We start from the raw sequence: 25,064 nt of genomic DNA, 5'->3' as shown, positions 1-25,064 counted from the left end.
TATGCTGTTTTAATAACAGCGAGAAGTGCTTTATGTGCACAATAATTAATCAGATCTCATGTTGAGAGAATATATTTTTGTGAGAACAATGTTCAATGATGCACACCCTGTATTGTAATTACGCATGGTTTTAAAAACTTTTGCATACGTACACTTTTAGGATGAAATCTTTGGAGAGTTTGATAAATGAGACCCCTGACCTTGGCTTTACGCAAGGATTTAAATGTTAAGCGGAGTATCCAGATGACCGGAGGAGGGCAGTAATAAGACAGTGATGCGTCTAGCCTGCCGCAAATTATATAAGAAGAAGAGGATTCGCGTACCAAAGTACCGCGAGAGCAAATCGCAGTCGCACTGTATGGTTGCGACTCACTCTCGCGATAGTTTGATGTCATTAACAGATCTGTTTGCGTATACGCATACTTTCAGTTTTCCTACAAATATAATTTTAGGAATATTACGTAAAATATTCATTATTTATATCGGGACACCATGATCATCGGGTATGTTTATATTTTTTCAGTGACATTCTGTTTCATCGAAACGATTTGTAGGCTACTTCCCACACGTTTCACTTCAGATCTGCTGCGATAGGTGAAAAAGTGATAGTTTGCTCGCATGTGCATTTGGCCTGGTTTGTTTTGGCACTCACTTAAACTACCATTAGTAAACAAGTATTTGTATCGCCATTAATGCAGTATTTGTGGTCTGATTAGTTAACAAGGGATAAATACTCAAAGAAATAGCTATAACTATTGTTTGATCTAACCATTAGCATTAACATGGAGGATGGGTGATAATACTTCCTTAGCCTCTTTTAAGACCCTGCGACCTTATATGAGGACATTATATTTTTGTTAATTTGTCAGAGACTGTACATACCCCAGTTTTAAGTCTGGATGTCTTGTACAGAGCAAATTCAGGGCTTTTCAGAGATACCAAATGATTTGGATGTTTCATGACCACTCCCTCTCCTTGGTCATAAAAAAATGTCTGAAATTAAGTTACACTCTTAAATATGATCATATTTTGTAATTATTTGAATAATGTTGTAGTTATTAATCATTTGAATCGGTCTCATTTTTAAACTGTGTATCATAAATCAACATCTCAGGAAAATGTTATGGGATTCAAATCAAAATATGACTTTCTGTTATTTCCTCATATGGACACTGGGACATGTTTATTACACATTTTGGGAACAAATGAACAATTTCAATATTCTATTATATATTATTATGACAATCTTGTCAGTTATAACTCCCATTATTACACTTATTTTATGCTGCCCCAAATACACATTAATATGCAAATTAAATTTAGTTTATAGATACATTATATACAATGAGAAAACCTGTTTATGGCCATTTAACACACATTTTGCAGAAAGAAAAATGAAATCATTCTTTTATAACATCGTTGAGAATCATCTTTAAACAAAGTCTGGTAAAACAAAACAAAAATAACAATAAGCATTAATGATTTAAAAAATATTTTTTTTTTTAGTGATTGAGTCCGAAGGTCCCCTAACGAGGACAGAGCATAACTTAATGCCTTAATTTTTACCTAAAAAAAATTCTATGATCTTAAGAGGTTAAGTACAACATCTCCATGTTCTGTGTGATTGACTGTTGCTGCACTTCTCACACTTTCAGCTGCATGTGTTCTAGAGTTAATCACAAACTCTGGATTCAACCCTGGAGTTGACAGAAGGTTTATATCGGGCTTTAGGAGACTGCTGAACCTGATCTAAACCAGGTTGGATTTGTTGGTTTTGTCAACTCTAAACCTACTCTGAAACTGCTTGTTCAGCTGGCTTCATGCTACAAGGAGAGAACTATGAAACGATCAAAGTTTCATCTTAGACGTAGGTATTCAAATTATCTTCATAAACCTGTAGAGAAATCATGTCTGATTGTCATGAACCTGTGTGAAATCTTGATTATGTGTGTTACGTGTGAATCAATGTTGCTTTCACAGGTTTCCTTGTTGGAAATAGGACATGAATGTCATTTCAAGTTGTATTTACAACTGGGAAACTGAGGTTATTTTGATAGCCAAGTTTCTGAGAATGGTGTGGAAAGAGAAACATAGCTGTATATGTTTTTCCCACAACATCTACATTGCTTTCTCCTGCTATTACAGTATTGTATATTCACATATATAAATAAATATATGATGTATATGTATTTAACACAAATTGCATTAATTTGACCTAGATTCAGGAATCATCAGCATGTTGAAAAATGGCTTAAATAAGATTTCACCAGGAAACAGACAAAAGTGAACTCATGAATGGACTGTACTCATGATTCCTGTTCTTTCTTACAATAAAGCACTTTAAAGCGACAAACTTGGAAGTATAATTTCAGAAGTGGGAAGTAGGACGTTTCAGATAGCACGTGAAGGAAGCACAAACACATGACCTTGACATTCATCTCATGTGAAATTCAAATCAGTTCGTTTTGAATGTAGACCAGCAGGCAAATTTTATATTTTTAGTTAATTGTATAAAACGTAAACATTATTGTTCTAAGCTAATGTGCATTATTATCAGCAGTCACTTCCCATAATGTTTTTAGTGTTGTAAGTGTGTTGATGTCATTGCAAATTAGAGAGCATTTCTAACTGTTGTGATCACTGCTGATCAGTTCTGTTCATCTCAAACAATGAGATTAAACTGATTCTAATGGTTGAGATTAACAAAGTTAAAGGAACTTGAATTATTATTATTATTATTTTTTCTTTCTGCAGATACTGCTTCATCTGTGCATTTTTAGTGCTGATAAACAAAGGTGAGCACAAAACAAATATATATATATATATATATATATATATATATATATATATATATATATATATATATATATATATATATATATATATATATATATACACACCACATGTATAAATGCCAAACTGTTTACAATTAATGTTTGTGTGATTTCAGTCTTTCTGCAGGACACAGTCGAGGGGTTTATTGGTGGTTCTGTTGTCTTGCCGTGTTCTTCAGATGAACATGATCTTAAACTTCAAGATATTAATGTGCTTTGGAGAGACAAAGGCAGCGAGACTGTTTATGATATAATTAGCGGTAAAGATTCAGTAGAGCGACAGAACTCACGGTACAAGAACAGAGCTGAAACTTTCCCAGAGGAGTATGAGAGAAGAAACTTCTCCATCAAACTCATCAATCTCACTCACGCTGATGAAGGAGAGTTTAGCTGCTTCATCACTCACTCATCTTATTCTAAACAGGAGATTGTATGGCTGTTCATTAACGGTGTGGAAAAATTGTTAATTTATGTTTGAGGTTTTAAAGGTGCAGTATGTAACAGTGACATTGAAAGGGGTACTTTAGTCCAAATTAAAAATACTGAAGAGCTGTTTCTCCTGTCAATGTACATTGATGAGTTGATTTGTCTCTGGTCAGAGCAGTTTTTAGATGGATGCCAAGGCTTTTTAAGTTGGGCAGAATCTGTGATCTTTGATCCAGTTAATTTGCTCCCGTGGCTGAATTATGCTGTGTTTTCCACCAATTGGCAACTGTGGCTGTCAAAATATTAATGGATAAACTGTCGGTAGGCAGAATTACAAAGCCCAAAACAAAAACAGACATTCAGATACAGAACGCACATTTCAAAGCAGAATAACTCAGCATTGTTTTTCAGAGAAGCATATGTGTGAACTTAACATGTTTCCTAAATATCTGCAAACATATTGTTATTTTTATGCATTAGTACAGTTAAAACAAATTACATACAGCACCTTTAAAAACAGTCTGACTGCTGTATGATCCATATCCAATATGAATTATAAACAAATATGTTGTTTTATCACAGTACAGTAATGTTATCTCTCTTTCTCTCTCTCTCTCTCTAAACATTTGTTTTGTTGCAGATTCAGCTGCAGTCGCTAGTACAGAATCTCCTCAACAAGAAAACCATGAACTACAGTAGGAACAATATCAATAGTGATCTGTGTTTGCATTATCATTCTATTAATTTCCATGTCTGTAGTCTATTTCATTAATCACAGGAAAAGAACTCAAACCCAATATAGAGAAGCACCTGTGGTAAACTGAAGGGCCTGTTGCACACTGTATACGTCAGCAGCCTGTATTTTCCAGGACATGATAACAAATGAGTGATCACATCAGAAGCAGAGTGGCATGCCATGCTCAATCACATTTTCTGCTGCAGATCCTCTCTCTTGATATACTTTTGCTGAAAACAATTTGCTCTGTTTGTTCTTATCGTATAACAGAATGAGATCTTGAAACTCTGAAACAGGAACATTTTGCTGTCAAATATGTTTCTGCCTTAACAGTTCATATGTTTTTTGGAAGGAATAAATGTATTTTGTATTCTTTATGTATTTCTTGCAAGTAAACAGTAAAAATACACATATACCAAACTTCATTCCATTATTATTAATATTATTATTATTATTATTATTGCAGTTATACACTGCTGGTAAAACATTTGAGGTGTTTGTTAATGTTTTACAAAAAAGTTTTTTATGCTCACCAAGCCTGCATTTATTTAAAGCAAAAAGAAAAGAAAAAATAGACAACTATTGCTACTGTATTTAAATAATGTTTTTCTACTTAATGTACTTTATAATATAATTTATTCCTGTGATGCAAAGCCAACTTTCAGCATCATTCCTCCAGTCTTCAGTGTCACATGATCCTTCAGAAATCATTCTGATTTGTTCATCGGTGTTCCTGTAATTCAAATGGTAGAGCATTGCGCTATGAAGCGTAAGGTTGGGAGTTCGTTTCCCCGGGAACACATAAGTAAAAATTGATAGCTTGAATGCACTGTAAGTCACTTTTGATAAAAGCGTCTGCTAAATGCATACATTTAATTTAATATGCTGATTATCAATGTTGTAAACAGTTGTGCTACTTATTGTTTTATTCATTTATTTTTGAAACCTGTGATACTTTTTTCAGCATTTTTGATAAATAAAATATTAAAAAGAACAATATTTAATCAAACTACAAATATATTGTAACAATGTACACTAGTGTGTGTGTGTGTGTGTGTGTGTGTGTACTTCTGAAGGATCATGTGACAATGAAACCTGGAGTAATGGCTACTGAAATTTAAGCTTTGCATTACAGGAATACATTATATTTATATTTTAAAGTACAATAAAATAAAAAACTTATTTAAAATTGTAGTATTTTTTCACTACAGTTTCCCCCCTGTATTTTTAATTCAAATAAATATAGCATTGATAAAGTAAAAAACAAAAGAAAAAAATACAGATCACAAACTTATGAATTGATGGATGAATGAAGTAATAATAATAAATAAATAAATAATCAAAATGAAGGCTAAAATGACAAAAGTCATTTCTAAGAAGATAAAGATTATATGTTTTGAAACCTAAAAGAACGGAACTAAATCTGTGGGTAAATAGAAACTTCTCTCAAGGGCAGTATTTGCTTTCTGAACCCGAGATTCTCGTCTGGTTTATTCTACTTCTCTTTATGTTGGTTTTCTAATCTATTGACACGTGTTATGTTTTATTGAAAATAAGAGACATTTTTACAGGCAGTCGTCATTCTTCCAAATTTCTTCTAGTATACATTTAAATGAATTGGAGCAAACAATGCAGTTGCACAATTTGACACAGAAATACAGTGTGCTGTATAAAATGGATCATCATCATAATTGAGTTAAGCGTAATTTTTGGTTATTCAATTAATTTATGATGCATCATATAATGATCTAATTTTAATTGATAGCATAATTTATTGCTCCAAGAAAGTCATTAACTTTATTTTTAAAGAAGACTCTTGTGATCTCCAAACTGAACATTTGCTTCAATTGGTTTAATAATGTGAATAAACTAAGTGTTGGAAAACAGTTTAGATTTGTAATAAGATTCCCGACATATCTACATTCTGAGTATGATTTTACCTAATCTCATTTTATTGGAAAGAGCAGCAGTGAATCAAATAATGAGTAAATAAACTCAAACTTACATGAGCATCAGAGGGAAGATTTCTTAGCTTGTTTGGAAATACATATGGACCTGATCCTCAAGTGAATATTTTCTTTGAATGATGTTTTATATATTGTTGCTGTTGTACCTCTACACTGTCATAACTTGACTTCAGTTTATCGTTACAGTAGCAGCAAAAAAATGCAAATATTTCAAAGGCATTCTCAGCAGAGAAACCGAAAGTGAGAGAGCTGAGAAAAAAAAGAAAAGAAAAAACAGCAATATAATTTGGATTTTCCTGTACATTTTCCTTTTAAACATTGTTTAGTATATAGTGGGACAGGAAAGGCTGTTATGAAAAAAAAAAAATACAGTATATTAATTAGATTTTTTTTTTTTTTTTACAGGCTTAAATAAAGAACAGACTTATAATCGCATTTATTTGCTTTGTGTTGATCAAGAATATGGAAACTAGTTTATTAGATATTAAAAATATATTTTGTTACACAAGGTGTAGTCGCGGGGGTGCATTTCCCGTACAACGACATAACCCGCTGATTAACCACCACAGTTTGATGCATTGTTGTGGAAACGAATTAGCTAATCACAACTGTATCCCGACAATATGGTACCTGTGTCATAGATCTATCGTTCAAACTCATAGACAGTAAAAGAAATGGACACAGCGACCCCATTGGATTCAATGGAGACCAGTGAAGTCAATTAGAAGCACGCACTACCCCGGCTTCGGAGGCAGAGGACATTCTGGACACATGTGGTTCTGTCCCTCCGAGTGGACAGGAGAAAAGCATTTCCCCTTCCTACAGTGAGCTGTTGGATGTGGTTACTCATGAGGTGGATAAACTGGGGCTAGATTGGGAAGTGGAGGCAGCCGAGATCCAATCTTCATCTAAGCTGGATGACTGTTTTCTAACTAGTCGTACACCTACCTGCACAGCCCCATAGGCTGTTGCCCTTCTTCCTGGTACACCACCAAGAGGTTTTGAGGTCATGGAAACAGCCTTACTCAGTGTGCATTACAAATGCTGCGGCTGCGAATTTCGCCACCATTCCTGACATGGCGGACCGTGGCTCTTCCACTATACGTAGTGGAAGAGACTCTTGCCAAACATGTCATGCCAAATTCGCCCACGGCCTGAAAGTCTTGCTCCTCTGTTCCTTCGAAGGCATGTCAAGTCATGTCCAACCTCATCGGTAAGTCTTACCTGGCTGCAGGTCAAGCAGCAGCCACTCTCCATTCGATGGTGGTGCTTCAAGCCTACAAAGTAGAGCTCTTGAAATAACTTGATGAGGGAGAAGGTATCACCCCGGAGGCTGTGAAAGAGCTATGACGGGTAACATATTTGGCACTACGTGCTACCAAACACACTGTCCAAGCAGTAAGCCGTTCTATGGCAGGGATGCTAACAGTTAAGCTCCACCTGAGGCTTAATCACCGATATCAAAGAAAAAGATGAATAATTTCTAATGAATGCCCCAATTTCCAAGGATGGGTTGTTTGGAGAGGCAGTCACCTCAGTGGTGGAGAAATTTAGGGCAGCGAAGCAGCAAGCAGCCGCTTTCCGCTGGCTGATTCCTCACAGGTCCAAAGAAACAGAGCAACACCAGCCATCGACGCAATTGTGTTCAATATTCTCAAACCACCAACGGGTCACTTCACAGGAAGAGCCTTCACCCATGGCACTCCTTCGTAATGATTGGGGTCCTAGAACTTATCCACCGGCTTGCCAGCGACAATGAAAAAGACTAGACCTGAGTTCGACAGCAAAGACCTCTCGTCCTCAGGCCCCTAACAGCAGTTCCTGATACGTCTGCTGTTCGTAAGGGACTGTAGCGCTGTTGGACTGCTAATTTGCATCCAACCCTCTCACCGCAAATGCCGCCTCGAGCAGCATCGGATCAAGCTACAACTTTGAGCGCCCCCTCAGACACTCTGCACAATTCAGGCTTCAGAGTTTGAGGGACAGCCCAAGGGTCTGGCACATGTGTCCATTTCAGTGGTGGATGAAAAGCCAAAGGATTTCACCCTGTTGTTTTGGTGACACAGAGGTGTGTTATGACGATAAAGGATGTCGACCAAATTTCTTTTTTTGCTCCGAGACTGTCATGACGGATGCGAAATTGACAGGTTGGGGGCTGTTTGTCAAGGCTGCTGATTGGCCGTCGTGTGTTAATCAGGTCGGACAACATAGTGGTTGTATCGTGTTTGAAACACCAAGGAGGATACGTTCTCGCCCACTATGAAGGCTGGTGAGGAACATCCTTCTATGGTCTAAGAACAGATTTCTGTCGATCCGATTGGTTCATGTCCCCAGACACTTGAACTTCAGAGCGCATTTGCTCTTGAGACACAGCCTAGAGGAGGGGGAATGGAGGTTGCACCCCCAAATGGTGAGCCATATGGGAGATGGGAGATTCCCCTCATACAGGACTTGCTGTCACACACACTGGGAATGATTTGGCACCCAAGGCCAGATATATGGAAGCTGTGGGTGTGGCCTGTGTGCGGGGTGTATAATTAATAAGAGTTAATATGTATTAATAAAATTAATAACAGGTAATATGTCCCGGACTCTCAGTAAAGACCACTGAGACTATAATTAATTCTAGGGCTGTTTTTACGAGACCTTTATATGCCTTCAAATGGAAAATATTTACTGCTTACTGCACTTTTGCTTCAGTACTAGAGACTCTTCAAGACCGTTTTTCAAAAGGAGTAACACCAACCACTCTTAAAGTGTATGTGGCAGCCATATCAGCTAACCACGCATATATAGACTCCATTTCAGTGGGCCGTCATTCTCTGGTCTCTCGCTTTATGCAGGGTTCACGACGGATGAGACCTTTCTGCCCTGCACGAGTTCCATTGTGGGATCTATCTATTGTATTGCGAGAATTATCTGGACATCCGTTTGAGCCCTTGGAAACTTTGTCTGAAAAAATCCTGACTCTAAAGACAGTCCTTCTTTTAGCTTTATCCTCCCTCAAGAGAGTTGGGGATTTAAAAGCTCTTTCTGTTTCACCTTTTTGCATGGATTTTGCACCAGGATTTATGAAAGTTTTGCTGCAACCAAGGCCTGATTATGTTCTTAAAGGTCCTATGACATGAACATTTCACTTTCTGAGGTTTTTTAACATTAATATGAGTTCCCCTAGCCTGTATATGGTCCCCAAGTTTCGAGAAATTTTAATCGGTGTAAATCGAGATTTTGCTATCTTTCTCTGCCTTTGAGAAAATGGAAGCTCAAACGGGCTGATCTGGAATCTCCTCCATGTGACATTGTAAGGAGAAATGTTACCTCCCCTTTCTCTGCTTTGTCCACCCAAATATTTACATATAATTCAGTCGCAATGTCAGCACAGGCGTTACAGACTTTTATGATATGGATTCGACAGCACCGGCACAAACAGTGAGTAACAGTGTTCATTAATGCCTGATCTGTGATCAGCGATTTCTGATTAGTAGCTAATTATTCAAGTTCACACAGACTTTCTTTCTAAATAATTTAATACTGTTTATGCATCATTGAATCAAGCCAGTGACTAAACGATAAACTTCACATTGTTTCTCTTATTAGAATGAAACAAATCTGTTATTTAAATTGTGGTTTAACTACAGAGAGCGATCAAAGAACGCTCACTTTTTTTTCCGGAGCTGTCACACATCGCGAGTATATCTGCACTCTTGCCTAAACTGCCGTTACAATGAATGACGCTGTTATGCTGCACAACAAAGCTCTTACTGTATTCATGTTACGGGAACTAAACAACCGAAGCAATATGTGTCTTCCTTAGATGTAATGTTAGTTCTGTACTTCAGCGTTGGGTAAAACACCACTATAATCTCCTTTGTGGTAACAGCGAAGATGTTGAATTAAACATACACACAATCAGCTTTTCTGCATGCCCCTATAATCAAAACTTCTACTTAGCACTTGATCCATTTCTGCAGATCAGTTTTTGTAACTGAACCTGTTGCTTTGGTCTTAAAGGTCCTGTTTTTCGTGCTTTTTTGAAGCTTTGATTGTGTTTACAGTGTGCAATATAACAAGATAAAACATTACCGTCTACAGCCGCTAGAGGGCTGATTTCAGTGAGAGTCTACAGGACTGATGCAACTTATACTCAGGTGAGACTTATAGTCCGAAAAATACGGTACTTATATTCACAGGAGCGTTTTTACTGACGAGATCCGCATGAAAATTGCATTCGATTTTTTTGCATAGCCCTAATATCTAGTTAACAAAGCTAAACAGCGTTGCCCTTTGTGTAATAATTTACAGAAACTGTTAAACGCACCAACTTAATAAAATACACTTACCGGTTGTGGTCCATAAACAACGCCTTCTCCAGACAAATTGCTCGTAACTGCTCCATCTTTCAAGAATAATCTTTGTGCGAATCCGGCATTAAACTGATTGAGATTGAGGAAGCTGTCCTCAGCAAAATTTGCTGCACATAGTTTTACATGTGGATTATAATTTTCGGGAACCGATTTAAACATAAATTGTAACCATTAATCTCCAAGTACAGCATCCCTGGGAAGCCCAAACAAAGGTGATTGGACTCTGAGATTAAAATAACAGCGTTTCAATAACATGGCGACAAACACAAAAGCAACTCTTCCTCTTCTCCGTTGGAGCGCAACAAGACCAAGCCCCCTTTTTTGTGTATTCATATGGGCGGATGTTAGTCAAAAACTGTTTTAGTGATGTCATTACTGCAGGAACTAGAGGAATGTAGTCCAAACGGGTCGTTTTTTGTTGGCGAATTCTGTTAAATAAAATATCTCGCTTGGCATTGAACTTTGAGCTTTAGAATTTTACAGATATTATTTATACTATTACAACAACATTACACACTAACTAAAGTTCAAAACATGGGATCACGAAGAACGGGACCTTTAATCAACAGCCGCTTGCACCACCTGCTGGTGAGCGACTGACAGTGGATGGAGATCATGCATCTGTGCTCTACTGCTATTCCTGCAGCTCCCGGAAGTGAAATGGTGAATTATCTGGCGAATTTTAATCAATGAATTTGGAAAGTTAAATAAAATGGAACGAAATTTGCCTGTCGAACATTATACATCGTATTTTTAAACCGATTGAATATTTTGGAAGTGAATTCTGGAACGTGAATATTAATTATTGATTTTTTAATCATGAAAAGGTGTGTGAAATATTTTGAAATTAAATACTCACAGCTTAACAATTATGTTAAATTTCAGGACCTAAAAATGCAAGCCCTGGAAATACAAGGCATTAAAATACAAGTACTGTTAATGCAATGCATTATTTTTTTCAGTTTGTGCTATTCAGCATGCATTTTTGTTTCAAAGACATATGTCATTATTTTGCTTCCATAATACATGAACTACAGACATTTTTGATAACACTGGTCGCGCTGATAGTGATGTCACGGACTGTCATCTGCCAACTTCACTGTCACTTTTGAATCATGACTTCAGACATCAGTCTGAGGTGTTTGCCAAATTGTCCACTAGAGAATGCAATGTCTCATTACCCTTCTCAGTGAGCCATGGTTAACCATTGGGGAACTGGTTCATCTAGTTCATTAAAAAGAACCAGTTCAAAAGAATGATTAGTTTGCATACAGGATATCACTCCAGACCATTTGTCTGAGGCTGTGGAATACAGGTAATAATGTTGTAAATAATATTTAGTTTCTTGCTCATTTCAATTGAAAAGACCTCAATATATCATCAGGATCCACTGCTATAATTTTTGTGTCCCTTGAAATGATTTTATTATTCTCAAAAACTGGTGCACTGGTAGATCCATATGGCCTCTGTAAAGAAAGATTGTCTGATCCTGTATGTTTTAAAGCTTCTCTGCAGCCCTCAGTAGGTCATTCATAATAGTTCAGAATGAGTTATGACTAAATAAGTTTAGTATCTACATCCTCTTCATCCAAAACAAAAAATCCTCTTCCTCAACATACTTTTTTTTTCTTTCTAATAACTCAGTTCAAGTAGTATATTTTTTAAAAACTTGTCTTAATATATTAGGGAGTTTTACTATAAAACAGGGCAAAAATACTGTATATTTGACATATACAGTGCATTGCAAAGAGCATTTATGACTTTCCCAATATCTGTTAGGGGCCCCCAAGAGTACATGAAATGAAAGCTTGATTTTTATTTATTCATACATATTGATAACCCATGGCATTTTTTTTTTCTGACAGCTGAATTTCCTTAAAATGGTTAACAACTGGTGTTGACAGTAAATGCATTGTCTGCTTATTTAGGTACTTTTCAGTACACCATATATGCCACTCAGTACTGTAAGACTTTGAACGTAATTAAATATTGTAGAAAGGTAAAAACATGGCAGGCAGCCAGTGGTATGATGTAAGCAACACAGCTGCAACAAATAAAATTGAAAATGTGTTAGATTTATAGTGTGTGAATAATCAAGCATTCACAAAAGTCAATTGTATTGGCAGCAACGAGGGCCCCCCAAATAAATGTCTGCTTAGTGCCCCATAAAGGTATGAGCTGGCCCTGGGTTAGTGTGTAACTAAGTTTGTACTCATCCAACTGTAGCAGAACTGAACCCTGACCACAATGATGTTTACACATTTTTTATCTACTTTATGTTTTTGCACAATGTGCACATAGCCATGCTATCAGTATGTATTTTAACATAAGCATGTGATGTTACATAATACAAAATCGATTTAATACTGGCAAACATGATGTGAGAAAGAACATTTGTGGTAGAGACAGCAACATAATGAAAAACTCATTTTCTTTAGCAACAGCAAAAACATGTTCCTTATTCAGTGTCTCAAGATCTTGTGTTCATGTGGCAATTGAAAAACAGCACAAAACGGTGTCTTTTCCACCAGAGAACCAAGGAAAGATGATCTCTCTTAGCTCATTGTCTGTGTTTGTGGTTCAAATAAGTAAGGCTGGGCAAAAACGTGCAAGTCATTCTTTCTGTCGAAATCTTTAGACTTGTTTACAAAGACTGTTTTATGTACAGTGAGCATCTTGTTCTGCCCGTAAAAAAGGCACAGTGCATCCTGGTTCTACATCAGAACAACGGCTCCTGTGTCAGCAGCACCACACACAAATAAATTACACAAACAAATACGTTTTTGGGGTGAACTAACCATTTAAAATATTTTTTTTAATGCAAGGTTTGGCCAATTTGTAATCTTTTTTGAGATTAGATCTGGCTCACCAGTCAGTGTTCTACAGGTTTTACTAAAAAAGAAAAAAAAGGGTAAGAACCAAACAAGTATAATTCAGGCATCCAGTTAGGTGGTTGGAGAGGAATGTTAGGAAAAACGGTTGCGGCTCCCTCCAATCAGGGCATTCATAGATTATTTGACTAGCATCACGATGACTAAAGCATGCACTAAGCAGCAGCTGGATAAGCTCCAAGAAAACATCAGATTGGCACGAATAGAGATAAAACCCATAAAACCTCACATCATCTCCATTGCCAAAGGCTGACTAAATAATGACAGGTTTTGTATAGCGGAAGAGCCCATACCAACGGTCATGGAAAATCACAACAAAAGTCTTGGACAATAGTAAACTCAAGAAATATAGACTAGAGAAAAGGCAAGAGACTGGACTCAAGAACATCAATGGTAAAGCTCTTCCGGGAAAGTTGAAACTGTGATGCTACCAAATTTGGTTTGTTGCCAAGGCTTATGTGGGTAATTTCCATATACAAGCTCATGCCAACCACCTGGAGGTACTGATGAGTACACAATTGAGTAAAAGGATTAGGCTACAAAGATACCTTAGCAGCATAGGACAGTATGACACTGCGATCGCTTCCCGTTTCAAGCCTTGTGGAGGAGTACACATTTTATAGCCTACTAGAAACACTTTTTTTTAATCACATGACAAGGCAGAAGTAGCACTGCTTTGTTCACATGCTTTATTTATTACCTGGAGATGACTTGAAAAAAAAAAAAAAAACATATCTTGTTGCAATATGCTTAATGTCTTCGTGTTTCCAAACGTTTCTGTTTTTCATACAGTGATAGCTGGACGCTTTTGTCCAGTTTCCTGGTTCAACATTCTGCACGAGAGCGCCCTCTGGCTTCGAGTATAAATAAAACACACTCATGAGAGTTTAGCGCTCGTGATGTACATCTCGCCTTATTCTGGGTGACTGGGTCCGAATAAAATATCAGGTCATGTGCAGACTATCCTGTCTCTTTGAGTTTAAATCTATATTTATTCAGACCAGCTCTTGAAAACCTCTATGTGAACACACTTCGCTGAGAAAGTGCGGTGGATGAAATTACGTGATACTAAAAAGTGTTTCCCAAGTTATATACGCCCCTGCTCTGAAGTATTGTATTTAAATAAAATAGTCACTAAATAATGAAGTCTGATATCTAATAATACAAATAAGATGGTCTTTTCAGCAGGAATGCATGTAATTTTTGATCCAATAATGAAATGATGAAATGAACAGCAGTAAATTTAATAAATTAGTAAATGTACTCAGACTTACATGATAATGTGATTGAAGCTTCCTGCCATTAAACTCTTTGGGAAAACACATCGTGTTCTTCAAGTCAAACATTTCTCTTATATGTTCCTGCTCATTCTGACCTACAGATCAAAATGAAAGAGAGAGAGAGAGAGAGAGATTTGAATAAAGCAAAGAAACACATCCTGGCTTATCACAAATTTGCCTTTCAAATAGATTTCAATAATTAACTATTAAAAACTTGTTCTACAACAAGAAATTACCTGTATTCTTTTTCTTCTAGCTGAGTTCAATCCCTAAAGTTGCTCTCTCTTGTTTTGATCCTGACAGATTGTTCAGCTCTTGTGAGACTCAAAGATAATATTGACTGACGTTCTCTTGGGAGGAGGAACTCATAGAGACTGAGGGCATCTGTCAGAGATGAGAAGGCGAGTGGACAATTACAGTCTGTTTTGTGGTCATCAGATCACCAAGACATCCTCATTCTGATCTACAAAGGAACTAAAAGAAACAGAAAGCAACAGTTTCACACGCACATCATGTCTTGAATCTGCCCTTCATGCCTTGTTTGTTTATAGGATACAGTATCAGCATGAAGGTTTGATTGCTAGTTTTAAATCAGATGAACTTTCTGAATTCAAATATCCAGTTTTAAAATGTTTTAAAAGCACTTTTTCTTGTTTATTTGATCATTAGGAAACATTCTAGTTCACTATTCTTCAAACATAATGAGAATTTTACTTCTGAATCAAGTAACATTTCAACAACTAAATGTTTCAGGTATAAACACTTCATGGACAATGCTAACATTTTGTGAAACTGAAACGTTTTAAAGACCAGGTGACTTTGAACAAATGATTTAACAATGCTAATGGAAGAATTATTGTTTTTAACCTTTTTCATTGCACAGCTAATTAAAAAAAAGGGTTTATTGTGAAACATTTCTATTTTTATTTAGAATATCAGCCAATCTGACACACTTTGTGCTGATTTACACTAATTTTTATGGTTTTATTAACAGATCTGAATGTAACAGTTACTCTTTGCACAGTAAATATCATGACGAGAACTTTGACCTGACAAAAACTAAAAACATGAACTCACTGAAATATGAAAACAAGCTGTTGTTGTGTCTGGATGTTTTTCTGATTTACATCTCATTGTCCTTCCAGCTTCAGAATGAAGAGATCAGATGAGAAAAATATCTTTATTTAGCATCAGTTTCTTAAACCCTCAGGACATTTACTGTAACAGCACAGGAATGCTGTTATCTTGAAGATCCCTTTACATTCCACTAGATGGCCAAGACGACTAGCAGAGATATAGGGTTTGAGGCATGTGGAGCTGCTTGTTTGCAAATGACTCATGACGTCATAGAACACTAAGATATCATTATCACACACACACACATTCAAAAAAAAGTCTAAAGAATTTTCAACTGGGCTTCGTGTTTTTTTCTTGACATGACCAATGTTGAGATTGATGTGCTGCTGCTTGATGTCTGTGTGTGCATAAATAATAGAATAGTTCAAAACTTTCTTGTACAGAACATAAAAAAAAAAAAAAAAAATCCTTCATTCCTGATTGGTGCAACACTACTGGCGTTCTTGCCGCAGTATCAGAGTATCAGACACTGTATATAGTATCAAAGCCATCATTCAGTATGTGGTCCAGATCTGGAACTAAACATTGTTGCTGTCAGGGATTATTTCTATTCTTTCCGACAACAAAGCATGTGAACGTGACGAGCTGGTAATCACGGCTTCAGAAATGGGAAGTAGGACATTTCTGATAGCATGTACATCATGAGTCCAAGACAGTTTCTGATTATTCCATTAGTTCACCTGACACAAACATAGTATTTGAAGTGATATTATGTGTGAACATTTTGGCTTTCTCTCTACACTGGCATCAGGTAAAACTAGAAACTAGAAGTGTCTATGCACACACTTGTTAGACTATAAATCTAACATGGACAACATATGCATCTACCCCATTAGAGATGTCTGTAACTTTTTTTTTAAAGAAAAAAAAAAATGTTGGTATCTAATATAGCATCTTGCACAAAGCTTAAATGATGAAATTGTTATTAAGACATTTTGCCTTTGTTACTTAATGCCTCGAGTAAGGAAGTGACCCTTTAATATTTCTTTCTGTGAAAAGATATTTTATTTTTTTTTTAGCAAACAATCTGTGAAATTTAGAAGAGAAGTCTTCAGTCCATTCTTGGAAATGTGTTGAATTTTAGATGACTGATAGCATCAGTAACATTCTCCAAACAGAGACAGATCACACATGCATGTCTGTCCCACTAATTTCACAACTACTGTATGTAGCAAAAATTGTGTTGCTCAAAAGAGTTACTAGTAACTATGGCTTGCGGAAAGTAGAGCACCAAATTGCAACACTGTATTGTAGAAGAGATTCAAAAGAAATTCAAGACTTTAGTTTGAGGCATTAAGATGCACTTTACAATTCACAGCCTGACTTCAAAAGAATCTAAAGTTTTATTCAAAATGAACTTTTAAACTGTATATTTAAGTATCTTTAAGGATGCTTTTCCAAGCCCCAAGCTACCAAGCTTCCATGCTACCTTAATATTAGCATGTGTTTTTGATGATCTGATATTTGCTCTCAAAATTGATTAAAGCATACCTGTACATATTGTACAATTTAGTTTTTCAAAGTGACCACTCAAATTAAAAATGAAAACGGTGAGCTCATTTAACAAAAAATAGTCCATGTTGCAGAGTCATTAATGGTGGGATTTAATGTGAAATTTTCTACAGAAAAACACAAAAAACAAAAACAGATATATTAGCTATTTTTGACTGGCTAGGAATAAATTTGAATGACCAATTATGGTCTATATTTTGTGTGTTCTGCAGCCCAATTATTATTATTTTTTTATATTAAAATCTTATTTGTTTGTTTAATGGTACAATGTTGTTCTAAACAAAGCATATCAATATCACTACGCACATAATCCAGACACATTAGGTTTTATGCCTATAGTATTTTATTATTATTATTATTTTTTTTATTTTATTTTTTTTATGTAGGACAGCTCCTATATTACTGAACAAATGGAATACAACTACTGTAGAAGTTTGAATGCTTTACACACCTTTGATGAAGAACTGTTCTTGATTGGTGAAGCTGGAATACATCCATCTTCATTCTTCAAGAAGAAAAAATTTTGTTTTGTTCAGGGAAATGTATTTTTGTTTTGCCACAGCCTAAAAAGATCAGCCTCAAAAAAACCTTTCTTTCTCATCTTCTCTGTGTTAAAGATGTGTGTACTCCAGAAGTTTGAGAGACTGTGTAGATGAGGAGGAAACACAGAGCATAGTTGTGATGGGAGGAGCAGAATCCACATGACTACAGCTAATGTAAACTATTACAGGTATTGCAAGGCATTGCCACTTATACAGAAGAACATTCTTGTTTTGAAAATATTCATATATTGTAAGGGCATTGTGTGATCTGCTGTTGGTGTTGCTTTTAAAAATATCCAAATAAGAACAGGTCTGGATGAAGTACCAAGAAGAATATGAAAGACTGCTGGCCTTTTGACGCCCCCGCACAACCTGAAGCTCCATTTTCCTATTGAAGGAAAAAGCATCCCAGATCATGATGGAGCCTTCTCCACTGTGCCGCTTAAAAAACATCTAAGGTGGGATCTTCTTGTCATGCCAGTAATGTTGGAAGACATCAGGATCATCCAGGTTAATTTTTTTCTTGTCAGAGAATAAAACTTTCTTCCACCTTTCAGTGTCCCATGTTTGGTGCTCCCTTGCAAATTCCAAACGGGCAAGTTTGTGTCGTGGGAGGAGACGTGGCCTTTGAAGATGTTTTTTGTTCTTGAAGTCCTTCTCTAGCAGATGACATCTTGGTTATTGGTTATTGGTTACCTGTGTCTTCACAGACAACCCGTCGGATCCTGCAGCTCAGTGCAGGTGAAATCTTTTTGGGTCTACCACTTGACTTTTTTGTTCCATAAGTCTCATGATTTTTAAATAAATGTCTTACTACGTCCAACCTCGGGGCAGCGATGGTGCGTTGCGAGAGGCCTTGCTTGTGCAGCTCAACAATCCTGCCATGTTCAAAGAGAGAAAGCCTTTTTGCCTTTGCCATCAGGAGATCTTGACAGTATGACTGCTTGAAGAACAATGACATGAAAGCCATATTTTTGTGCAGATTTGATCTTTTTATGGCTATGGTCTTAAACTTTTGATCAGTTGATGAATAGCCTGTTTGAGTTTAAATGCAGTTGTCAATAAATTGCCTATACTGTATTTTTTTGTCTCTTGCTCCTGTTTCTTCTTTTCTTCTTTCTTCTCTGGGTTGCACTTACAACCCAGTTATAATCCACTAGTGCGAAATGTGTAAAACTTGCAATGCATCCCCTGGTCTTAAGATTTTGTTCAGTAGTGTATGTTTAAAATAGAAGGGCTAAAGCACATTTGGAACTTGCACTGAATCATATTTACTTAGAAGTGAATAGGAGCAGAACATTTTTCCTGGATAAACATCCTAGTGTCGGGTCACTGGTCTAATCATCTGCTCTTTGGATTGAGGGTTGTGTGTGTGTGTTTGTGGGTGTGGATTGTTTGACAGCTCACCACGTGCGAGTGTCTGTGTTATTTGTTTCCCACCCTCCTTGTTCTCCGCTTGTTAACCTATAGTGTTCGCCACCTGGTCCTTGTTACCTCTAATTTCCTCCCTTTATAGTTCCCTGTGTTTTTCTGTCTTTTGTCAGACTGTTGTGATTCATTCCAATTGCTCTGATCATCTTGTTGGTCAGTGTACTCACCATGTCTTGTCTCGTCACCAGGCTCCAGTGCTCGTAGCCGTATTGTTTTCTGCCCCCTCACAGTGTGCTCAGTTGCCAAGAATATCCCTCTGGTTCTCATCCCATCCTGGGTCTCGGCTGTCGATTTTGTAGATGCCCACCTTGCTGGCTTCGCCTCCTCTGCCGTTGTTGCGGCTGATGTCAGCCGCTGCTATTCTTTCGATCAGGAGACAGCAGAATGATCGATTTCATGACTGATTTTTTCTGCATGAATAAAGCTTTGTTTAACCCGCATCTGAATCCAGCCTGCTTTTCTTGACACCTAGTTGGTCTTGGATCAACATCCCTTTCAAAAGGTTGGGTTCATAATGGGCTAATGTTAGGGTTAGGCTTGGGTTAGAGTTAACACATAATAACACATAATAAATGCATACTGGCTGTCCATGTCTGCTCGGTGATGGTAAATAAAATATATCCAACTGTTCAGTAGTGATTTCCATTATGAGTGATTATTAAGATTTAGATTAGTTTGTATAAATATTATGATTAAAAATATATATATTTGCATTTTCTCCTCTCTCTCTGACCACCATAACCAATTAATATTTTTTTTTTCCTGTTTTTATGAAGTCATATAAAATGCTAACATAGTTTTGCTATTGGAACAAACGTCTAGGTTATGTATGTAACCTTTGTTCCCTGAAGGAGGGAATGGAGACATTACATCATAAAAAAGACTGGCAAATGGGGTCTCGCCCGAGAGCCCAATCACCTTCAAGTGGTAACAAAATGAGCCAATGGTACACAGTGTGTCTTGGTCTGTGGGATTTGCATCTCGAGTTCCGCCCTGCTGTGTGGGTATATGAGGAGCAGCGCAAGCAACTCGCATTCAAGTCTTCGCTGAGGAGCCGAGCCCTGTGACCTGGCCGTTCAGCAGACAAGCGATGTGGCAAAGGGACGTAACGTCTCCGTTCCCTCCGTTCTCTCCTTCAGGGAACGAGGGTTACATAAGTGACCTAAATGTTCCCTTTCAGTCGGTCACATTTTACGCCAGATAGAGGACATGGGCTTTACACAGAGATTATATAATCTTGCAAATATGTTAGGTGTCGCCCAGCCCCCAGCTCTACAGATGTCTGTTAGCAAGGCGCCATGCACCAGTGCCCAGGGAGAGGCTACACTCTTAGTTGAGTGAGCTCTCAACCCTAGGGGGCATGGCAAGTCTTGAGCCTGATAAGCCAGGACAACAGCATCCACTATCCAGTGGAATAACCTCTGCTTGGAGACAGCCTTTCCCTTCTGCTGGCCTCCGTAACAAATAAAGAGCTGGTCTGAGTTCTGTCTACATAAGTGCGGAGCATAAGTACTGGACAGAGCAGCATGCAAGTTCACCACCTGATCTCTAAAGTGAGAGGTGGGAACTTTGGGCAAGTATCCAGGCTGGGGACTCAAGATAAAGTGAGATTTGGCAGACACACTTCTTCAATTGAAAATGCCTGCAGGTCCCCGACCCTCTTAACTGAAGTCAAAGCCATCAGGGGTTCAGTTTTCAATGATAAAAACCTTTGCTCTACTGAGAGCAAGGGTTCAAAGGTTGCCCTCTGAAGTGTGCACCCATCAACACAGTGACTGGGTTCAAGGCCTGGTTCAAGGCACACAAGTCCAGGATTGGGCTTAACTCACCTGTTTTCTTGGGTATGAAGTAGGGTCTGTAAAAGCCAGACTTCATGTCGGCTGCAGGGACCAGCTCTATCGTGCCCTTTGCCAGCAGGGTTGAGCCCTCTATGCATGTCAGGAGCATCCTTGCCCACCCTCGTTGTGCGAACCCAGTTGGCAGGTTTAGTGGCAGAGGCAGGCGGCAACGCCCTTCTGTGGCCATCTCCTCGCTGTGGCCGGGGTGAAGGCTGCTGCTGTGGCTGAATGGGAGTGGAGGGGACCACAGGGGGCGCCTTTGGCTGAAGTGACTGTGTCAGCAGCAGTGTGGAGGCAGCAGCGGGGCGCTGGGGCAGGATGTGCTTGATGGCCTCAGTCTGCTTCTGGGCAGCAGAGAACTGCTGGGCAAAATTCTCCACCGTGTTGCCGAAGAGGCCAGGAGTTGAGGAGTTGAGTCCAATCAGACTCCCTCATGTCTGCCAGGTTTAGCCATAGGTGGTGCTGCTGGACCACCAAAGTGGACATCACCTAACCCAAGGAGCGTGCTGTAACATCCGTCGCCCGGAAAGTGAGATTGGTAGCAGTGCGCGCCTCCTGCAAAACCCCTGGGTCAGCACTGCCCCCGTGCAGCTCTTTGAGCACCTTGGCCTGGTAGACCTGAATGGTGATTTCTGTTGGGTGGCCGAGTGAAGGGACCCCAAAATTGAATTTTAAATCATAATTGTGTCATAATTATGAAATAAAAAGCTTTTTTATAAATTCTGAATTTCTTAATTTTTCATAAAATTGATTGTCAGTTGTACTTTTTATGTGGAAATTTCTTTTGTAGTATTTTTTTTCTCATAATTTCAGATTTAGTATTTTTGAATATTTATAATAATAATTATGTTTTACGAAAGCATATTTTTTAATATTCTTATAAAAACTAAAAAAATAAATGAAGTCTGTTTTTGCTCTTGTACCGATAAATACATAAAAAAATATGTGACAATACCCGTCTTGGATAGTATTTTCGAAATAACTGTTGGTTATGTCTTAAGTGAAAGTAAACAGTTGAGAAAAAAAAAATCGTATGTTATATTGGATGTGTTCATTGTCTCTTAAAGTGACTGCGCCTAATTTAGCTACTAGCTGCTGTAATGTTAACCCAATGAAAGAAAAATGTAAACATTTAAATTAAAGAAAATGAGAGAGGCAGCTGTGGCCTAATGGTTAGAGAGTTGGACTTGTAACCCAAAGGTTGCAGGTTCGAGTCTTGTGCTAGCAGGAGTTGTAGGTAGGGGGGAGTGAATGAACAGTGCTCTCTTCCACTCTCAATATCCATGACTGGAGTTCTCTTGAGCAAGGCACTGAACCCCCAGTTGCTCCCTGGGTGGTGGATCTATAGCAGCCCACTGCTCCGGGTGTGTGTTCACTTCTCACTGCTGTGTATGTGCACTTGGACGGGTTAAATGCAAAGCACCAATTCCAAGTATGGGTTATCATACTTGGAAAATGTAACGACATAAAGCAAACTGTGACATATTATACCCAAAAAATGTTCAAACAGTTTACTAATAGTGAAATTGATTAAAAAAAAAAAAAAAAAAAAAAAACAAAGATGTATTTGGGACCAAAAGGTATTCAGACACTTTGACCTGATCATGTTTTGCTCACGTTTTTTTTTTTTTTTTTTTTTCGGAATTGCTAATGCAACCTTTTCACACCACAGACTGAACAAAATTAATCAATACTTGGTAATTGGTCAACAAATTATTAACAGATGTCTGAAGTTTTGTTTGATTGTAATCCATTACATATCTTTCCATCAAAGTTACCTGATATTATCAAGATTAATTTGTTTTGACAGTTTAACTCTGAGTTCTTGTAATATTTTATTACCATTTTCTAAACTATAGCAAATTAACTCATATTGTGAGAAATGTTGAAAGGGTCTGAATACATTTTGGTTTGACTGTATATTAAATTTTTACAGTGCTATTTTACATTTAATTATTCGGTTTCTGTACCTGGACACTTACAAACTTGAAAAAGCTTAAAGGTCCCCTTCTTTGTGATCCAATGTTTTAAACTTTAGTTAGTGTGTAATGTTGTTGTTAGAGTATAAATAATATCTGTAAAATTCTAAAACTCAAAGTTCAATGCCAAGAGAGATATTTTATTTAACAGAATTTGCCTACAAAAAACGACCCGTTTGGACTACATCCCTCTAGTTCCTGTAGTAATGACGTCACTAAAACAGTTTTTCGCTCCCTCCGACGGAAAAGAGGAAGAGCTGCCTTTGTGTTTGCCATGTCGTTTGAAACACTGCTATTTTCATCTCTGAGTCCAATCATCTTTGTTTGGGCTTCCCAGGGACGCTGTACTTGGAGATTAATGGTTACAATTGATGTTTAACTCGGTTCCCGAAAATTATAGTCCACATGTAAAACTATGTGCAGCACATTTTGCTGAGGACAGCTTGCTGAGGACAATTTCCTCAATCCAAATCAGTTTAATGCTGGATTCGCAAAAAGATTATTCTTGAAAGATGTAGCAGTTCCTTCTTTGTCTGGGGAAGGCGTTGTTTATGGACCACAACCGGTACGTGTATTTTATTATTTAAGTTGGTGCGTTTAACAGTTTCTGTAACTTACTACACAAAGGGCAACGCTGTTTAGCTTTGTTAACTAAATGTTAGGGCTGTGCAAAAAAACGAATGCTATTTTAATGCGCATCTCGTTAGTAAAAACGCTCCTGTGATTATAATTACATCTCCAGCACATGCTCCTGCCAACTTGATTCTCAAAACTAGTCCAATCATGTTACCAGGAGGTCAGCCTGCTCTAAGCTGGTGTCGAATCACCACACAGGAACTGCTGGCCCAATCAGAACTCGTTACGTATTTCTGAAGGAGGGATTTTATAGAACAAGGAAGTCATCAGCTCATTTTTGTGACAGTGAAAACAGCGTTATAAAGATAGGTGAATTGTGTGAAAAATACGGTTTCTTTACACGCGAAACATGAACACATGTTATATTGCACACTGTAAACACAATCAAAGCTTTAAAAAAAATTGAGAATAACGGGACCTTTAAACACTGTGTAAATAGCACGAACAAATAAACAGAACGAACATACAAAATAAACACTTTCAAACAGGGCCCACTGGTACAACCTGCACCGGGGCCCCACAAACCCCAGCTACGGCCCTGCCTGCCAGAGAAATTATAAGAAGGTTGGCCACCATGAAGATAAGATTTTCAGATCATGTTAAAAATTTGGTTGATGAGACCACCATTTATGATGAATTCAGCCTTATTTTTAGATAAGCAGGGTTCCATTACTAGTGTTGTGAGGGCTGCCTATTATCAACTAAGAATTATTTATAAACTGAAAACATTTCTCTTTTAAGGATCTGGAGACTTTTATTCATGCCTTTGTGTCATCACTCATCGATTACTGTAATTCAGTTTATATATGTCACAGTGTCTGGGTTCTGTTCCCTGGGTTTCCACTAGATGTCCTCCTTTCCCACGGTGTCTGTCATTTTATGAACTGTCTGTTCCTTTATTTGGTCACCTTCCTCCTTGTTTGGGTTAATTGATTATTCCCCACCTGTCTCCAGTTCCCTCATTAACTTCTGTGTATTTATACCAGGTCTGTCTGAGTATGTGTCACGGAGTCCTTGTCTAATGTTTAGTTATCCTGACGTATCTGTAGTCTTGATCTTGCCTTGTGTTCTTGTCTGTTTTCGTGTTGGATTTATACTCTGCTTTTGACCCCTGCCTGGAATGTTTAGCCTTTTGATTACCCCTAACAAACAACATACCTGCACTTGGATCTCTCTGTGTATTCCTGCATCCCGGTCATGACAATATAGGTATTCCAAAGTTCAATTAAATTGTCTTCAATAAGTACAAAATACTGCTGCTAGACTTTTGACTTACACAAAGAAGAGAGAGAATTACTCCAGTTTTGTTTTCTTTAAACTGGTTGCTTGTAGAATTGAGAATTTAATTCAAGGTTTTGCTGATGGTTTTTAAAGTGTTTCATGGCATTACTCCAAATTATATTGTTGACCTATCGATTCCTTATCAAAGTTCAAGAAACTTAAGATCTCCCAGTCAGATTATTCTTCATGTTCCCAAAATGAGATTAAAAT

At 37.6% G+C, this 25,064-nt stretch overlaps 1 protein-coding gene and 1 long non-coding RNA gene across 13 annotated transcripts in view; one reads left to right on the top strand and one right to left on the bottom strand.

The window, feature by feature from the left end:
• LOC127943178 (CD276 antigen) overlaps positions 1–14,912 on the top strand; it is a 75,231-nt gene extending 60,319 nt beyond the window's left edge. For 2 of the 10 annotated variants that reach the window (XM_052539399.1, XM_052539398.1), the window contains exons 2-6: positions 1,656–1,871; positions 2,755–2,795; positions 2,951–3,283; positions 3,901–3,955; positions 14,802–14,912. In XM_052539399.1, the coding sequence (XP_052395359.1) occupies positions 1,840–1,871; positions 2,755–2,795; positions 2,951–3,283; positions 3,901–3,955; positions 14,802–14,832 (492 nt within the window). In that variant the 5' untranslated portion in view covers positions 1,656–1,839 and the 3' untranslated portion in view covers positions 14,833–14,912. Of the gene's footprint in view, positions 1–345; positions 504–1,655; positions 1,872–2,754; positions 2,796–2,950; positions 3,284–3,900; positions 4,422–14,801 lie in introns of those variants that run through there. The other 8 variants (XM_052539401.1, XM_052539402.1, XM_052539403.1 and 5 more) reach the window with 6 other exon arrangements.
• LOC127943188 (uncharacterized) overlaps positions 1–17,791 on the bottom strand; it is an 83,344-nt gene extending 65,553 nt beyond the window's left edge. Inside the window, exons 1-3 of one of the 3 annotated variants that reach the window (XR_008149591.1) lie at positions 17,599–17,791; positions 14,735–14,972; positions 14,493–14,593 (exon numbers count right to left, since the gene is read on the bottom strand). This is a non-coding gene — a long non-coding RNA (uncharacterized LOC127943188). The remainder of the gene's footprint in view (positions 1–14,492; positions 14,594–14,734; positions 14,973–17,598) is intronic. The other 2 variants (XR_008149592.1, XR_008149590.1) reach the window with 2 other exon arrangements.
• Positions 17,792–25,064: the final 7,273 nt, after the last annotated feature.

This window comes from Carassius gibelio, chromosome A22 (genome assembly GCF_023724105.1).
Source record: "Carassius gibelio isolate Cgi1373 ecotype wild population from Czech Republic chromosome A22, carGib1.2-hapl.c, whole genome shotgun sequence".
Lineage (NCBI taxonomy): Eukaryota > Metazoa > Chordata > Actinopteri > Cypriniformes > Cyprinidae > Carassius > Carassius gibelio.
Note: the sequence above shows the minus strand (reverse complement) of the source record. Positions and strands in the feature narration are given on the sequence as shown.